This window comes from Pteropus vampyrus, unplaced genomic scaffold (genome assembly GCF_000151845.1).
Source record: "Pteropus vampyrus isolate Shadow unplaced genomic scaffold, Pvam_2.0 Scaffold73, whole genome shotgun sequence".
Classification (NCBI taxonomy): Eukaryota; Metazoa; Chordata; class Mammalia; order Chiroptera; family Pteropodidae; genus Pteropus; species Pteropus vampyrus.
The window spans coordinates 2,866,597-2,882,166 of record NW_011888854.1 but is presented as its reverse complement, the minus strand read 5'-3'; the positions used below and the strand labels follow the sequence as shown (position 1 = coordinate 2,882,166).

Here is a 15,570-nt window from a genome sequence, read left to right as displayed (position 1 = left end):
GCGCGCCACGCCAGCGAGGCCAGCGTCAGGCTGGCGGGCTCACAGCAGAGCTCAGATGAAAACAAGCTCCCCAGTCGCAGCTCAAAGCGCTCGCAGCTCAAACTAGGTCTCCAAGCGAATTATTATTCTCTTTGGTATGAATACTGTGGGTCTACAGTTAGGCTGGGAAGAGGCCAGTCTAAAGAGTCTGCACGTCTGTAGGGGCGGCCAGCCCTCACCCCTTTCACGTGAACCCCACCTCCGCCCCACACCCACTGCTGCGCACCTGTTCACAACGGCCCCCGCGGACCCTCGCGCTTAATTTGGCACAGGCCGTAACGTGTCCCTTTTTAAAATGCCCTGCCAGTCTCCGCCAGAACCGCTTAATTAGGTAGCCCGCGCCGATAAACAGCCCCTCTGCAACTTATTTTTTTCCCCCGTTCTAGGTGATTTATTTCCACGATCAGTGGCAAGGAAATACCTTAAAGGAAAAAGAATGTTAGCGTCATTGGAAACCCCGCTCCGGAGAGAGGATACCGCTGCTGTTGTTGCTATTGTGGTTTCGCGTTTGCTGATGCAAACAGGGGAACCTCTCTATTCCCTTTCCATTACCTGCGGCTGGGGACTGGGAACTTTCCGTGGCAGAGTCCCCAGCTAGCGCCTCGGGACCTGCCGGGCTGTTCTCTCTCTGTGTGTCACACTCACACTCACAGCCACCACCGGGGCGCGAGTTCTATCCCGCCCCGCCTGGCTGCCAGTGACGCGCCTACTTGACAGCCAGCTCGGCCAATTAGCGGTGCCTCAGTGGGTGGTGCTCCTCAGCGATTGGTTGGCAGAATGAGGGCGCTGCGCAAAAACAGAGAAGCGTTGCGCTCGGAGCTCAGAAACTGCCAGCCGAGATCAGAGGCTCTGAGGCTAAGGCTGGAGGAGGGAAGGACGGGAAGGAAGAGAGACAGGTTAGAGGGAAAGAGGCTTGAGAAGGAAACAGCAAGAAACTGCCCATCACACTTACAGAAAGTCAAATGACGGTGGCGATGAGGACAGAGAGAGACAAGACGATGAAAGCCAAAAAATACAAATAGAGCGAAAAGAGGGGGGAAAAAATGCCAAGGAGAACATCCATCCGGAAAGATGAAGAGAATGAAAGTTTTATGCTGCAGAGCCGTTCTATGCTTTTTCGGCACAACATTCTCTCGCTGTTTTTAAGCCCTTTCGCGTTTGCCCGCCGTTGACACTGAGAGGCATGTTCAGCGGTGCCGGCAGCGTCTCTTCTTCCTGCTCCTCTTCCTCCTCACCTTCCTCCTCCTTCTTTCCCTCCTCCTTCGCCTCCCATCAGCAAGAAGACAAACCGAGGACAGTCTTGAAATATCGAAATTTCCTCCTTGGGATTTGCCAGCGCCGCGTTGCGCCAAGACTGTCGGAATAAAGGACGCTGACTATTTTGTTATTATTTTATTAATTGGTCAGTGAGAAGATTACAGATGAGGAAAGGGGACGCCTGTCACCCTTCCTGCGCTAAGATTGAAAAATGAGGCTGAATTGGGGAAAGCCCTAAAATGAAGCAAAAGGAATAAGATTTTTAAGGACAGAAAGCCACAGGAGCCCCCCGCCCCCCCCAACACACACACGGCGCACTTTTATTTGTGTTTTTATTTTTTTATTTTTTTCGTGGTGGTGGGGGAGGTGATTGGGTGGCTGACTGGCTGCGAGAAGCTGCTTCCTTTCCCTTTGGAGATGATTGTGCTATTATTCTTTGCCTTGCTCTGGATGGTGGAAGGAGTCTTTTCCCAGCTTCACTACACGGTGCAGGAGGAGCAGGAACATGGCACTTTCGTGGGGAATATCGCTGAAGATCTGGGCTTGGACATTACAAAACTTTCGGCTCGCAGGTTTCAAACGGTGCCCAACTCGCGGACCCCATATCTGGACCTCAACCTGGAGACCGGGGTACTGTACGTGAACGAGAAGATCGACCGCGAGCAAATCTGCAAGCAGAGCCCCTCCTGCGTCCTGCACCTGGAGGTCTTCCTGGAGAACCCCTTGGAGCTGTTCCGGGTGGAGATCGAGGTGCTGGACATCAATGACAACCCGCCCTCCTTCCCGGAGCCGGACCTGACCGTGGAGATCTCTGAGAGCGCCACGCCGGGCACCCGCTTCCCCTTGGAGAGCGCGTTCGACCCAGACGTGGGCACCAACTCCTTGCGCGACTACGAGATCACCCCCAACAGCTACTTCTCCCTAGACGTGCAGACCCAGGGGGATGGCAACCGATTCGCGGAGCTGGTGCTGGAGAAGCCGCTGGACCGAGAGCAGCAAGCGGTGCACCGCTACGTGCTGACCGCGGTGGACGGGGGAGGAGGGGGAGGAGGAGGTGAAGGAGGAGGCGGCGGCGGGGTAGGGGGCCTGCCTCCCCAGCAGCAGCGCACCGGCACGGCCCTCCTCACCATCCGAGTGCTGGACTCCAACGACAATGTGCCCGCCTTTGACCAACCCGTCTACACTGTGTCCCTACCAGAGAACTCGCCGCCGGGCACGCTCGTGATCCAGCTCAACGCCACAGACCCAGATGAGGGCCAGAATGGCGAGGTCGTATACTCCTTCAGCAGCCACATTTCGCCCCGAGCGCGGGAGCTCTTCGGACTGTCCCCGCGCAGCGGCCGGCTGGAGGTGAGCGGCGAGCTGGACTACGAAGAGAGCCCGGTGTACCAAGTGTACGTACAAGCCAAGGACCTGGGCCCCAACGCCGTGCCCGCACACTGCAAGGTGCTCGTGCGAGTGCTGGATGCTAACGACAACGCGCCCGAGATCAGCTTCAGCACCGTGAAGGAGGCGGTGAGCGAGGGCGCGGCGCCCGGCACCGTGGTGGCCCTGTTCAGCGTGACCGACCGCGACTCGGAAGAGAACGGGCAGGTGCAGTGCGAGCTGCTAGGGGATGTGCCCTTCCGCCTCAAGTCTTCTTTCAAGAACTACTATACCATCGTGACCGAGGCCCCCCTGGACCGCGAGGCGGGGGACTCCTACACTCTGACCGTGGTGGCTCGGGACCGGGGCGAGCCGGCGCTCTCCACCAGTAAATCGATTCAGGTGCAAGTGTCAGATGTGAACGACAACGCGCCGCGATTCAGCCAGCCGGTCTACGACGTGTATGTGACCGAGAACAACGTGCCCGGCGCCTACATCTACGCCGTGAGCGCCACGGACCGCGATGAGGGCGCCAACGCCCAGCTAGCCTACTCGATCCTCGAGTGCCAGATCCAGGGCATGAGCGTCTTCACTTACGTGTCCATCAACTCCGAGAACGGCTACCTGTACGCCCTGCGCTCCTTCGACTACGAGCAGCTCAAGGACTTCAGCTTTCAAGTGGAAGCCCGGGACGCCGGCAGCCCGCAGGCGCTGGCTGGCAACGCCACAGTCAACATCCTCATCGTGGATCAGAACGACAACGCCCCTGCCATCGTGGCGCCTCTGCCAGGGCGCAACGGGACCCCGGCGCGAGAGGTGCTGCCCCGCTCGGCGGAGCCGGGTTACCTGCTGACTCGTGTGGCCGCGGTGGACGCGGACGACGGCGAGAACGCCCGGCTCACCTACAGCATCGTGCGGGGCAACGAAATGAACCTGTTCCGCATGGACTGGCGCACCGGGGAGCTCCGCACAGCGCGCCGGGTGCCGGCCAAGCGCGACCCCCAGCGGCCTTACGAGCTGGTGATCGAGGTGCGCGATCACGGGCAGCCACCCTTGTCCTCCACCGCCACCCTGGTGGTGCAGCTGGTGGATGGCGCTGTCGAGCCCCAGGGCGGGGGCGGGGGCGGGGGTGGGGGTTCAGGGGAGCATCAGCGCCCCAGTCGCTCCGGCGGCGGGGAGACTTCGCTGGACCTCACCCTCATCCTCATCATCGCTCTGGGTTCGGTGTCCTTCATCTTCCTGCTGGCCATGATCGTCCTGGCCGTGCGTTGCCAAAAAGAGAAGAAGCTCAACATCTACACGTGTCTGGCCAGCGACTGCTGCCTCTGCTGCTGCTGTTGTGGCGGTGGGGGCTCGACCTGCTGCGGCCGCCAAGCCCGGGCGCGCAAGAAGAAACTCAGCAAGTCGGACATCATGCTGGTGCAGAGCTCCAACGTGCCCAGCAACCCCGCCCAGGTGCCGGTGGAGGAGTCCGGGAGCTTCAGCTCCCACCACCACAACCAGAATTACTGCTACCAGGTCTGCCTGACCCCGGAGTCCGCCAAGACCGACCTGATGTTCCTTAAGCCCTGCAGCCCTTCTCGGAGTACGGACACTGAGCACAACCCCTGCGGGGCCATCGTCACCGGCTACACAGACCAGCAGCCCGACATCATCTCCAACGGAAGCATTTTGTCCAACGAGGTAAGGCTGAAGCGAAAGGACCACCATCTCTCATCTCCTCCATCCGAGAGCCTCCTCTAGCCCGGCCCTTGTATCTCTGGTGCACTGTGTATTTATTTTTAGAATATTAGCTTATTTGTATCTTTGTGAGGGTCAGAATGGGGCGTCACCCTCTCCCACCCCTCCGTGTGTAACCTAAACTTCCTGTTGTCCCTAATTTCCTGCGCTTCACTCCTCCACGTTTATTTTTCATTTCCTCCCCTTGGTGCTTCGCCACCTCAGACCTTCTTTCTTCCCTCTGGCATTTTCCCTTTACAATTCTAACCCCCTCTCAGTCCTTTCCCTTCTCAGAAATCTGAGAGTAAAGGGGCGAGCGGGCGGTGGGGAGAGGGAGATGTGGCGGAGGGACTTGCTGGCCCTGGGAAAGCTCTTTTTCTCTTTGCATTTGTCCCAGGCGTTAATAAAGTTCATTGTTTTGCCCTGTTTATCGATGCTTTCAGTCACGTGTAAAAGTAAGCTATAGATTGTTGAACTTTGCACAGTTGTCTAAACTCGAATGCATGTTGTAGAGAATGAGTTATCAGATCCTTGTCCTCTGAACTCGGGTTGCAGAAAAGCCTTCAGTTCTGCTCTGGACAGCATTTGCAGACGCTCTTGAAGCCGAAGGCCCACACAGTGTGAATTTGAATGAAGTTGTTTTGGCACAAACCCCTGTAAGCTTAAATAAACTAAACGGAAGGCTTAAACGATTGTTGTTTAAAATATATCTTTTAGCTAATAATCACCTTCTTGCCACTGTTTTTGATAAATCACTGCTGTTGGCATTCTTCATCAAAGAATTTGGCTTGTCAATTCTGATTTCTTCTTGAAAGATGGAGAAGTGGCAAGGTTGCAAGGAGGGAGGGAGAGGGAGAATAGAGTTGATCTCTGTAAAAGAAAGTTTGGACCGGAAGAGGTGTGTGGGTGGTGGAGGAGGGAGGGAGGGAGGAGGATGCAGAGGGCCTTTGGAGGGGGGAAGGTTTTGGCGGGAGGGAGGATTATGAACTCTTTCTTGGCAGGTTATTTTATCCATTTGAGTCTTAGATATTACTAATTGACTTTCATGAATATTTGTACAGCTCATTTGTATCTTAAGCACATTTTGAAAATAAACAACAAAATAATTCCGTAAAACATCCAAACTTTTTGCTTATTGAGCGTGCTGTTTTTCTTGTGTCAACCAATGTGCACCTAAACACTTTTTGAGGCCATGGAAAGAGAGACTACAGAGTATAACTAGGTTGACTCTGTTAGAGACAATAATTTTACAAGCCCCAGCAATGAGGTCATTTGCATTCTCGCCTTAAAAACATCCACACATCTAAAATTGGCCTTTTATTTCTGCATTTTTAAACTTTACTGAAAATCTAGAATGAAGCGTCTGCATATGTCCCTTCCCTCATCCAGCAATCAGGCCGAGGTCTTAGGACAGCATGGAAATTCATAAAAATGTACACAATTACTTCAGCTAGAATAAGTCCCTAACCTCAAAAGCAGACTATTAGTTAAACCCTTAGCATTCAAATGCTCTTGATTTATTTATTTTTTTTCTAGACCAAACACCAGAGAGCAGAGCTCAGCTATCTAGTTGACAGACCTCGCCGAGTTAACAGGTACGGAATCCTTTTTCTTTCCTAGCTTGGTGAATGGACAATTTACCACCTACTCAAAGTAGGAGGAATTAGGTATATTATTCCATATTAAAATACAAATCACATAAAGTATTTCCAATTAAGGTAGAACATAAATACTAATGTTTGGTTTCCTAGATAATACATTTGAAAAAATGCGTATATTTCATTTATATACTACTTAATATATTTGAATATTTTGTCAGTTTACATTTTTACACTGCTTCTGATAAGTCTTCCTAACTGTTCCAGGGGTATATATACAACTGCTGTATAAAAATTATGTAAACAGATACTTAGCTCCAATCATAGAATAATGCCTAAATTTTCATGCCTTAAAGGCTCAAACTGACTACTAATACTCGGTTTGAAAGAGTTAGGCCTAAGTTTATGAAAATGAGCTTTATGCAGAAATAAAGCCAATTGAGAGGCCTATGCATCTGCAGCGCCATCAGTGACCATGTGGTGGCAGAAGAATGTTTTCTGTGTTATTTTATCTTTTTTTTTATTCTAATATTCACATTTTTGTACTTCTAGTTCTGCATTCCAGGAAGCCGACATAGTAAGCTCTAAGGACAGTGGTCATGGAGACAGTGAACAGGGAGATAGTGATCACGATGCCACCAACCGTGGCCAGTCAGCTGGTAAGTGTGATCAAAGGGCGATCTAAATGCTGACTTTGATAGTTGTTGGGTTTTTTTTTTTTTTTACATAAATTTAGAAAAGATGATGCCCTAGGTAATTTTTTGTAAGTTTGACGTTGGTACCTCTACAGAAAGACGGTGTCAACCTATGTTGAAAACTGTATACTCAAAGAGTATTTTGAAATTTCAGTGTTTCTTTTTGGAGATTTAAAATTAGAACTTCATTATGGAATATGTTAGAATATGAAATATTTCTTCCTTATGTAATGTTCTTTAATGGGATTATATTGCATGCAAAAAGCCATAGATCTCTCACATGGGCCAGTCCCCAGTCTTCAGTCAATTAAGATATTATTAGACCGGTTTATGGATAAGGTAACTGAAGATGAATGAAATTGATCGGTACAAGGTCACAGGAGGATAAGTGGATGACTGGGCACTAGAATCCAAATTTCTTGCTTTCCAGAACAGTGCATTCCGTATGCCACCAAGTACTGAATGAGAGAAGGAACGGTGATTGAAAGTCATAAGGAGGTTGAAAGCGGGATTTCCAACCCTGGATTCTTAGGCTTCAGAATGTTAGCAAACATTTCATAATGTGTATTTTCTGAAGTGTCCTCGGTTTCGTCATATTTTCAATAGAGTCCATGACCGGCCAAAAAGTTAGATTCTACGTATATTTATATGTGGGCCTAATGGTAGTCACTGATGAGGTTGCAATGTGATACATATTTTTTATTTTATTTTACTTTATGTTGTTTACTTTACTTTTTTTCTACATAACTTTAACCTTCACATTTTATAGGATCCCAATAACTCTAATTACTAATATGTAAAGGAAACACTTAAAAGAAATAATATATGGACCTTAAAATAATGAAAATAATCTCATAAACTTTGGGTATTCTTTTCGCTCATTTGCACTTCCCCTGTAAAGGGTGCTTGTGGATTTTTTTTACTTTTTTTTTCTGATTGAGTTCTGTGTTTATCCGGCACATAAGGAAATGGAAAGCAAGTCAACTTCTGTAACTCCTAAAACTGCCCATCATTGGACTGTCTCTGGGTTCAACCCCTTTCGCTTGAGATTCGAGCTTTGTTTTGGTTAATGACATAAGAGTAGAGTGACAGGCTCCCGGTTTTCAAGGTAACACGGGTCCTCGAGAGCACCCATTCCTCAACACACTGGCGGACCTCTGGATGGTGCTGCAACAGTGTGTCAAAGGGCAGGACACGCCTCGTGGTCGCCTGGCAGCAGTGGTCACTGCGAGCCCATCCCTGGGCTACTGTGTGCTGTGTCTGAGGCTGCCTTGGGAAACACAGGCAGCAGGAGGGGGGAAAGGCTGCTCAAGGGTCTCTTTATATTGCTGCAAGTCATTAATATGCACACCTAATGAGACTTGAGAACTGCCAAGAACCCCCGGAGGTCCCTGCCCCTTGCGGGCCTTCACGCTAAGTGAACAGAGCATCTATTTAGTGTCTGGGAACCTGACAACAAACCAGATCTTGCCAGAAGTTTATATTTGAGTACAAAGTCCCTTTCATTTTTGGCCTATATATGGCATATGATTTATTGTTATCTTTAAGAAGCTGTACATTTAGAATTGTGCATTCCCGTTCTTTTCCCGGAGCTTCTGATTGAACAGTCAGCCTTTGAAAACTTTTAAAGCAAAATCTTTAATGGTAAAGAGTAGCTGCAGCATGCTTCCTGGGATACGTTTTATTCCTTTCCCACTCCCCCACTTTGTTTTTTTCTGTAGCACTCCAATCTCAATGAACATTTCAATTAGTTTAGTCCCTCAGACATAATGAGCCATAATAACCTACCCGAAGAAAGAGAAATGAATAAACATCTGCAAAAAGAGCTAAATTCGGAAGATGGATGGGAATATATTCTTATCAATGTGCCTTCCCAGTAGCTATTTTATTTCGCAGGCTCTCAGTGTTGCCATTTTGGTAATGTCTCTTTCAAATTATTTGAGACGTCAAAGCATTAAAAGGAAAATTAAAATGCTAAATGGTGTTCTGGAAGACATTTTTAAAAAGTAAGGCTGTTTTCATTTTTCTTGATCAAAATGGCAAAATGTTTTTCTAGCTTTAATTTTTCAACATGTGAAAGCATTACAGAATTAACAGTCTATGTATTTCATTAGCACTTACAGGGCAGCCACTACATACTGGGGACAAGCATAACTGTTTGGGGGTTGTAATAACACACTTGGATTAAGAAGTAATGCAACTTTGTGTGCTGAACTGCAATCACATTTAATGTGTCTAATTTTGTTGGAAGAATGATTTTGAATGTTTTCTTTTTTAAAGTATAAAATTCTAAATGCAGAGAATTAAAATGTCTTTACTTAATGATTTTTTCCAGTCCATGCTGATGTATACTATAAACCTCACACCAAGTAGCTAGAATATTTTCTAAAAGTTAAGCCCATTTCAGGTAAATAAATACATGTCTTTTATTTCCTTGAAAAGCCAGGTATTAATGACCTTCTAATTTTGTGATATTTGGGAAATATTCATAGCACGTCTATTTTCAAGGTTAGGATATGAAACATTTCATCCTAATAAGCAAATCTCCCTTAGCTGGATTTTAAGTGGAAAAGGTTAGATGATCAAGGAAAAATAACTCTGGCAAGATAGATTCTGCATTCTCTCCTTTAGTTCGTACCTCATTCCATACTGCATTTTATATACTGTTTAGCTTAGTACCTCACCTGTTTAAATTTCCTAACTTTTTCTTTATCTGCACTTTCTTTTTCTATGTTAACCTTACTTCATACGCATTTATTTCGATATCCTTCCATTTATTCTTCTATGAATAGTTTTCTTTTTTGTCCTCTCCGCCCTTGCTTTTCCCCTTTCTAAGCCATTTGCAGTCACCAATCTTGTTCATAGAAGGGCTCTAAATACGGAGGCAGCTGCACAGAGAATCACATAAGCTTTTTCAGTTTTCCACTGCACCTGGCTCCATGTGTGAAATTCTTCGGCTTGACCACAGCTCCGTGGCACTTTCTTTCTGTAGCCTTGTCAAGGTGCTTTCCGTTTTTTTTCAGTGCACTATTGATGTATTGGTTAGATATGGCAGAAATCCAAGGAGATGTGGCAAAGGCATGCATAAATCATCACGAGTGGGAATGCTGATTAATCATGGCTTCAATAGCCAAAAAAATAGTCGAAGTGGACTTTAAAAGAAATATATTTTCAATTTTGTTTCTTATTGTACAGTTAAATTAAAAGTTAGTTGTTTTTTTTTTTCTGATTTAGAATACTGATCCAAAAATTTTAGTTGTATATTCTTAACATTTTAATATAATTGGAGGTACATCTAAGGGGATCTATTAAGTTGTAAGAAGTTTTTTTTTTCCTACTTATTAAATACTTACAATGTGCATAATACTAGGATCATTTATGAATCTAGTCTTTAATAATAGTGCCTTCTTAAAAATATATTAAAGAAGAAAACCCTAAGAAATGATTCTGTTAATGTTACTTATTGTAGTTTATCTGAAAATCATCAAATTGCACTTGTTAATTTTTCTTTCAATTATAAGGGAACTTAGCTTCTAAATGTGTTTATGTCTTATTATTATGAGATTGACACATGATATCTAGTCAAAATTTGGCTGTACATTAGAAAATAAAGTGATTTGAATTATCACTATATTCAAACTAGAAGATAAATTATATCATGAAATGTATTAAGCCATTGCACAACTACCACAGTATCAACAAGAGAATTCTTGACTTATCATAAATACAAATTTCTCTTTTCCAACTCCAACAAGAATTTAGACACTGGCAAATTAGCTTTTGGCTTTATAAATAAAGCAAATTTACACCATTGTTTGTACAAGCTAATTCAGGTTTCTGGTGAAAATCTGAGCTACAACTTGACAATGTAGAGAAATTTATAGTTGGAAAAACATATATAAGACTAAATATTGAAAGAAAATGGAAAAAAATACAAACATTTTGAAAGAATAGGTAGGGAGGAAATTTTGACATATAAGTTTTGAATTTTCATGATTAAATTCTGTTGATAAATATCTGCTTCCAAACCATATTCTCCTAGTAATTATAGTAATTATTGTGGTTATAGTAAATATCTCTCAGTTTCCCATTGTCAAGTGGTTAGAGAAAGACTGGAAATTTCCTCAAAAAATTAAGTGTTGAATTGTTAAAAAATTAAATTCTTATGTCTTGAAAAAAATTAACGTTTTTTAATGAAGATTTGGGACATGAGAAAGAAATGTATGCATGATTTCATATTATTACATTCATCAGAAAACAGGACGAATTGAATACACACATAATATTTTTGAAATCACAATTTGTTCTCAGTGGTAGTATCACTGCCTCTGACTATAGGGACAAGTTACTTGCCAGTTAAAAAAGATGTATTTTAAAATTTGTCTAAATATATCTTTGCAGAACAGGCAGTCTATCACTTCAGCTGTCATGCCTTGTAGCGCAGATTATTTCTGAGAAGTGGAGAAAGTAAATAAGTAGGAAAAGAAATTGCAAGTAAAATATATATGTTGAGATATTTCTTAGAAACTACCATGACTTCAAAACTGAAGTTTGGCCTGTATTTTTCTGCTATACAAAGCCCACAGTTTCTATAATAAGGACATTTGAATCAGGAAAAAAAAAATTAAGTTAAATTTATTTTCTCTTGGGCCTTTAATGTGATCGGTTACAAAACTTCAAGAGCAATGCGAAAGGTACATACATTTTAATATACCGCATGCATTATAATACTGGACATCCCTGTGCTTCGTTGACAGTAAAACTTAAATATTCCTCTGCTTATTTGGTCATTAAAATAATATATTTAATGGGGCTAGTGTCAAATGAAAAGAGAGAAAAAAAATATTACCCTTCCAATGGCTCCCTAAGATGTAGATCGGTAATAGGAAAAATTTATCTGATTCTCAAACTATATAACTAAAAATCAAATGAAAAAAAATCTATTTTCAAATAATGTTTCCATTACTTCTCTGAAATTTATTGATGCACTATTCGTGTCATTAAAAAAACGTTTCTGTGATATTTTCCTCATAAAAATCTATGTACACTTACTTTATCAGTTCAACTGGTAAAACATATCCTTGCATAATTTGAGCCACCTTATCTTTCATCCTACTTATATAAAGCTGTGTATTACTATGGGCATTCCACTTTAAACGAGTTAGTTTACAAATTTATTAAGAACATTGTATACAAGTGTTTTATTTTTCCCTTCTGTCAAGTAACATTGTTCTTCCAAGAAAAAAAACTTGATCGCATTCCACCACTTTTCTCATTATGCACATAATATATTTTTTGCACAGGTTCTCGACTCATGAGAACTTTATTACATCATCTAAGGGAATTTTAACTACCCGCTGATAATTTTAAAAGACAGAAAACCATACACTTCAGGATAAGAAAATGGATGTGGTTGAAGTATAAACTTCCCATGAAAACAAATTCTACTAAAAGTACCTTCTAACATAATTAAACATCAGAATAATAATGTTGAGAGACTAGTTTCCTAAAATATTTCTGTATGAGGTTATTATATTCATAGTTATAGGAGTACTTGGGTACGGGTCCTCAAAAAGATGTGAAAGATTATTAATGATCTCATGTGATATATTTTAAATGCTATTTTTCAGTCACATGAGGAAAAAGTTGTACTAATTCCAAACTTTGCATTAAGTACCCATCTTTGTCAGGATCCAATAACACAAGTCTATCAAGTTGACAAGAATTCATTCTGTCAACTCCAAAATTAATGCAACCTGAATTTATTTTTAAAATAAATAATTGTTCATAATAATTTTACTCTTAACATTAGTTCCATTTATCAAAAAGGCCTTTTTTTTCCTTCACACTATAAATAGGGATCATTTTTAGCACCATGTGTCAACATACAAATTTCTCTGGTTCTGTCTCTAGCATCTCCCTACCTAGTATGTCAGTGTGTATCAGGAACACTCTTTTTTCTCTTCTCTTTCTCTTTCTACATATCTCCTTGCAGAAATAGGGTAAAACATTGAGCTTCTCTGGTGTCTAGAGAAAACGGTGACATGTTGTACAGGCGGTTCTTAGTCTGGTTCCTTATCCTGGCTTCAGTGCACGTTTTCTTTCCTCAACAGTTCACTGATCAGTAATTTATTTCTAGGCTTATGCATGACAACTATCAATGGAATGTTATAATCGAAGACAGACTTGGCATTATACGCAGTTCAGTTTAAAATAAAGTCATTATAAAGTGAGATTAATATATGATAAAAAGCATGGTGTTATTTCTTTAAACACAATTTATGTAATTAACTTTTCTTAACTCCAAAATACTCATGGATAATCTAGACGATTAGTAACTTTGAAAAATTATTTTCTTTATATACACAGCTCTTAACATACGCAAACAAGTAAACAAGTAAATACATACGCAAACAAGTAAATCAGTATCTGACAGAATATCATCAGAAATTCAAAAACTAAAACTTGCTCAAGAGCTCATATCACTCATGATATTTATAGAAGAAACAATCAAGTGTGTTCATTAAATAAATATTACTCTGTTGGTTATTAAACAAAAAAAAAAAATTCTCTAGTCCTTTCAGACTAGGCAGTACTGGAGTTTCTCACACACAGACCGATAGTATTTCGGTTATTTCAAATTGACCCTGTTTTAAAACATATTCAATAAACATGTTACTATGTTAAAAAACAAAAACAAAAACATGAAAATGCAATTTTGGTTTATGTACTTATTTTCTTGCATTAGTGCTAATTATCAAAATGAATATCAGATAGTATCCTATAGGGCTCAGAACTGTTATGCTTTGCTTCAGAAACTAAATGAGCTTTCTTGAGCCATAATGAAATATGTCATAGCCTTGTCAACCTCGTCAATGAGAGACAATGAAACCCGAAGTCGTCATTTGAAATCTTGGTACAGCAAGTCCTCACTTAACGCCACTGATAGGTTCTGTGACTTTAAGTGAAACGACTTATGAAACCAATTTTACCATTGGCCAATTGATTTAAACAAGAGTTAAGTTCCTATGACATCTCATTAATGGTATAACAAAATGATGAAACAATGTCATCTGAGAACCTGCTGTAGTCTAGGATTAGTAACAAAGTGTTCTATGTTGACTAGGACCAGTGTTGTCCAATATAGAACAAGTAATAAGGCATTTGTCAATAGTATCTGCAGTTGACTCACATTGCTCTTCGTTACCTTGGTTTCGCTAATTACAGTCATTTGTTCTGAGTTTGTCTGAGGTGGTAAGTGATAAGTGGCTTGTAGTACTATGAGCTACCAGAATGTCATTGAGAAACACCTTTTAAGAAGTCATTTCCTAGGATCCCAGGGAAGGATGTGTTTGGCTAATCATAAAACCTATTTTTTTGTTATTTACTGGTTTATCAATAGGTATGTCACTTTTCTGTTGGATTTCACTTTTTGTTTCATGGCCAGATTTCATAATCTAAATATCAGCTTCAGTGTTTTGCATATTTCCTCCACTTTTGTCTCTAAGGAAAAAAATATCAGATGATTTATCATCATTAGCGATTATAGATTATGAAAACTTTCCATTTGGGTTTTCTCTTTGTTCTGAAATTCCACCGGAGATTTTAAAAGATATTTATTCTTTCTCTACTCACCATTTCCTAGTTACTTAAATAATTTGGAGCCAATCTATCTTTCTCCAAAACCCCTAGTCATTTAGAAACATCTACCTCAGAGGCCTCTTTGCCAAAAGTCCTACCCTTTCCGAGGTAATACACAGAGATTTTTGATTCCTGTCCGGTTAAGACAGGACGAATGTGAGGACACCTTCACCCATCACTCTGTACGCTGCCTGTACTCTTTCACTTCTAAGCAGCTGATCGTTTTGGTGAAGCCTCCATCTGCAGTTTCTCTTTTTCCTGCTTGCAGGTGTGGATCTCTTCTCCAATTGCACCGAGGAATGTAAAGCGCTGGGCCACTCAGATCGGTGCTGGATGCCTTCTTTTGTCCCTTCTGATGGACGCCAGGCTGCCGATTATCGCAGCAATCTGCATGTCCCTGGCATGGACTCGGTTCCAGACACCGAGGTGTTTGAAACGCCAGAAGCCCAGCCCGGGGCGGAGCGGTCCTTCTCCACCTTTGGCAAAGAGAAGGCCCTTCACAGCACGCTGGAGAGGAAGGAGCTGGACGGACTGCTGTCTAATACACGAGCGCCTTACAAACCACCATATTTGAGTAAGTATTACATAAAAAGCTGTATCAAAGTGTTCCCTTTGAGGGAAGAAAGTTCAACACGCCCGTCTTCCTCGTAAAAATAGAGTTAGGGTTGTTTTCAGAAACAAGGATAAAAGTGACTCTTGGATGCAGGCAGCACTTTACTATGGAAAAATGAGCTTAACAAGAAGACAGGTTTCTGTGTAAGGACATGGTTGTTGACAACAATCAAACATAACGTTTGATGTAGTTGAAAAAAAAAATTTCAAATGCTCGTCGTATTTTCTTTGAATATTGCTGTTTTGCTTATTTGATTTCCATATGTTTTGAAGGGCTTAATTAGGGTGGAAAAACATCACTCGACACTTGAGAGATTTCATTTTCTTATCGATGCCAGAGTTATCACCTAATCATTCTTTTACCATAGTGGCGTCAGACACGATAGGCTGAATTCAGAAGTCAGTGCAGTCATGACTTTGACCGTTTCACATAACTTAGTAAAATGTTGGTATGGATTCGAGCCTGTTCTGAACCAGAGGATCTATGTAATGGAAGTATATCAATATGGCAAGATTTTTCATTTATTTAAAATAATAGATTTTTCTAACATTGGGACATTGCAAATTGCACTCAGCTCTTTCAATTTGGGGACCCTAATCTCTAAGTGGATTAATACAACCACTGTGAAAAGCAAAACTGCTTT

At 42.4% G+C, this 15,570-nt stretch overlaps 1 protein-coding gene across 2 annotated transcripts in view; it reads left to right on the top strand.

Annotated features, from left to right (window-relative positions):
- Nucleotides 1–875: 875 nt before the first annotated feature.
- Nucleotides 876–15,570, top strand: part of PCDH10 (protocadherin 10) — a 42,749-nt gene continuing 28,054 nt past the window's right edge. The window contains exons 1-4 of one of the 2 annotated variants that reach the window (XM_011362096.2): nucleotides 876–4,344; nucleotides 5,917–5,975; nucleotides 6,531–6,637; nucleotides 14,583–14,888. In XM_011362096.2, coding sequence (XP_011360398.1) covers nucleotides 1,714–4,344; nucleotides 5,917–5,975; nucleotides 6,531–6,637; nucleotides 14,583–14,888 — 3,103 coding nt within the window. In that variant the 5' untranslated portion in view covers nucleotides 876–1,713. Of the gene's footprint in view, nucleotides 4,345–5,916; nucleotides 5,976–6,530; nucleotides 6,638–14,582; nucleotides 14,985–15,570 lie in introns of those variants that run through there. The other variant, XM_023531769.1, reaches the window with a different exon arrangement.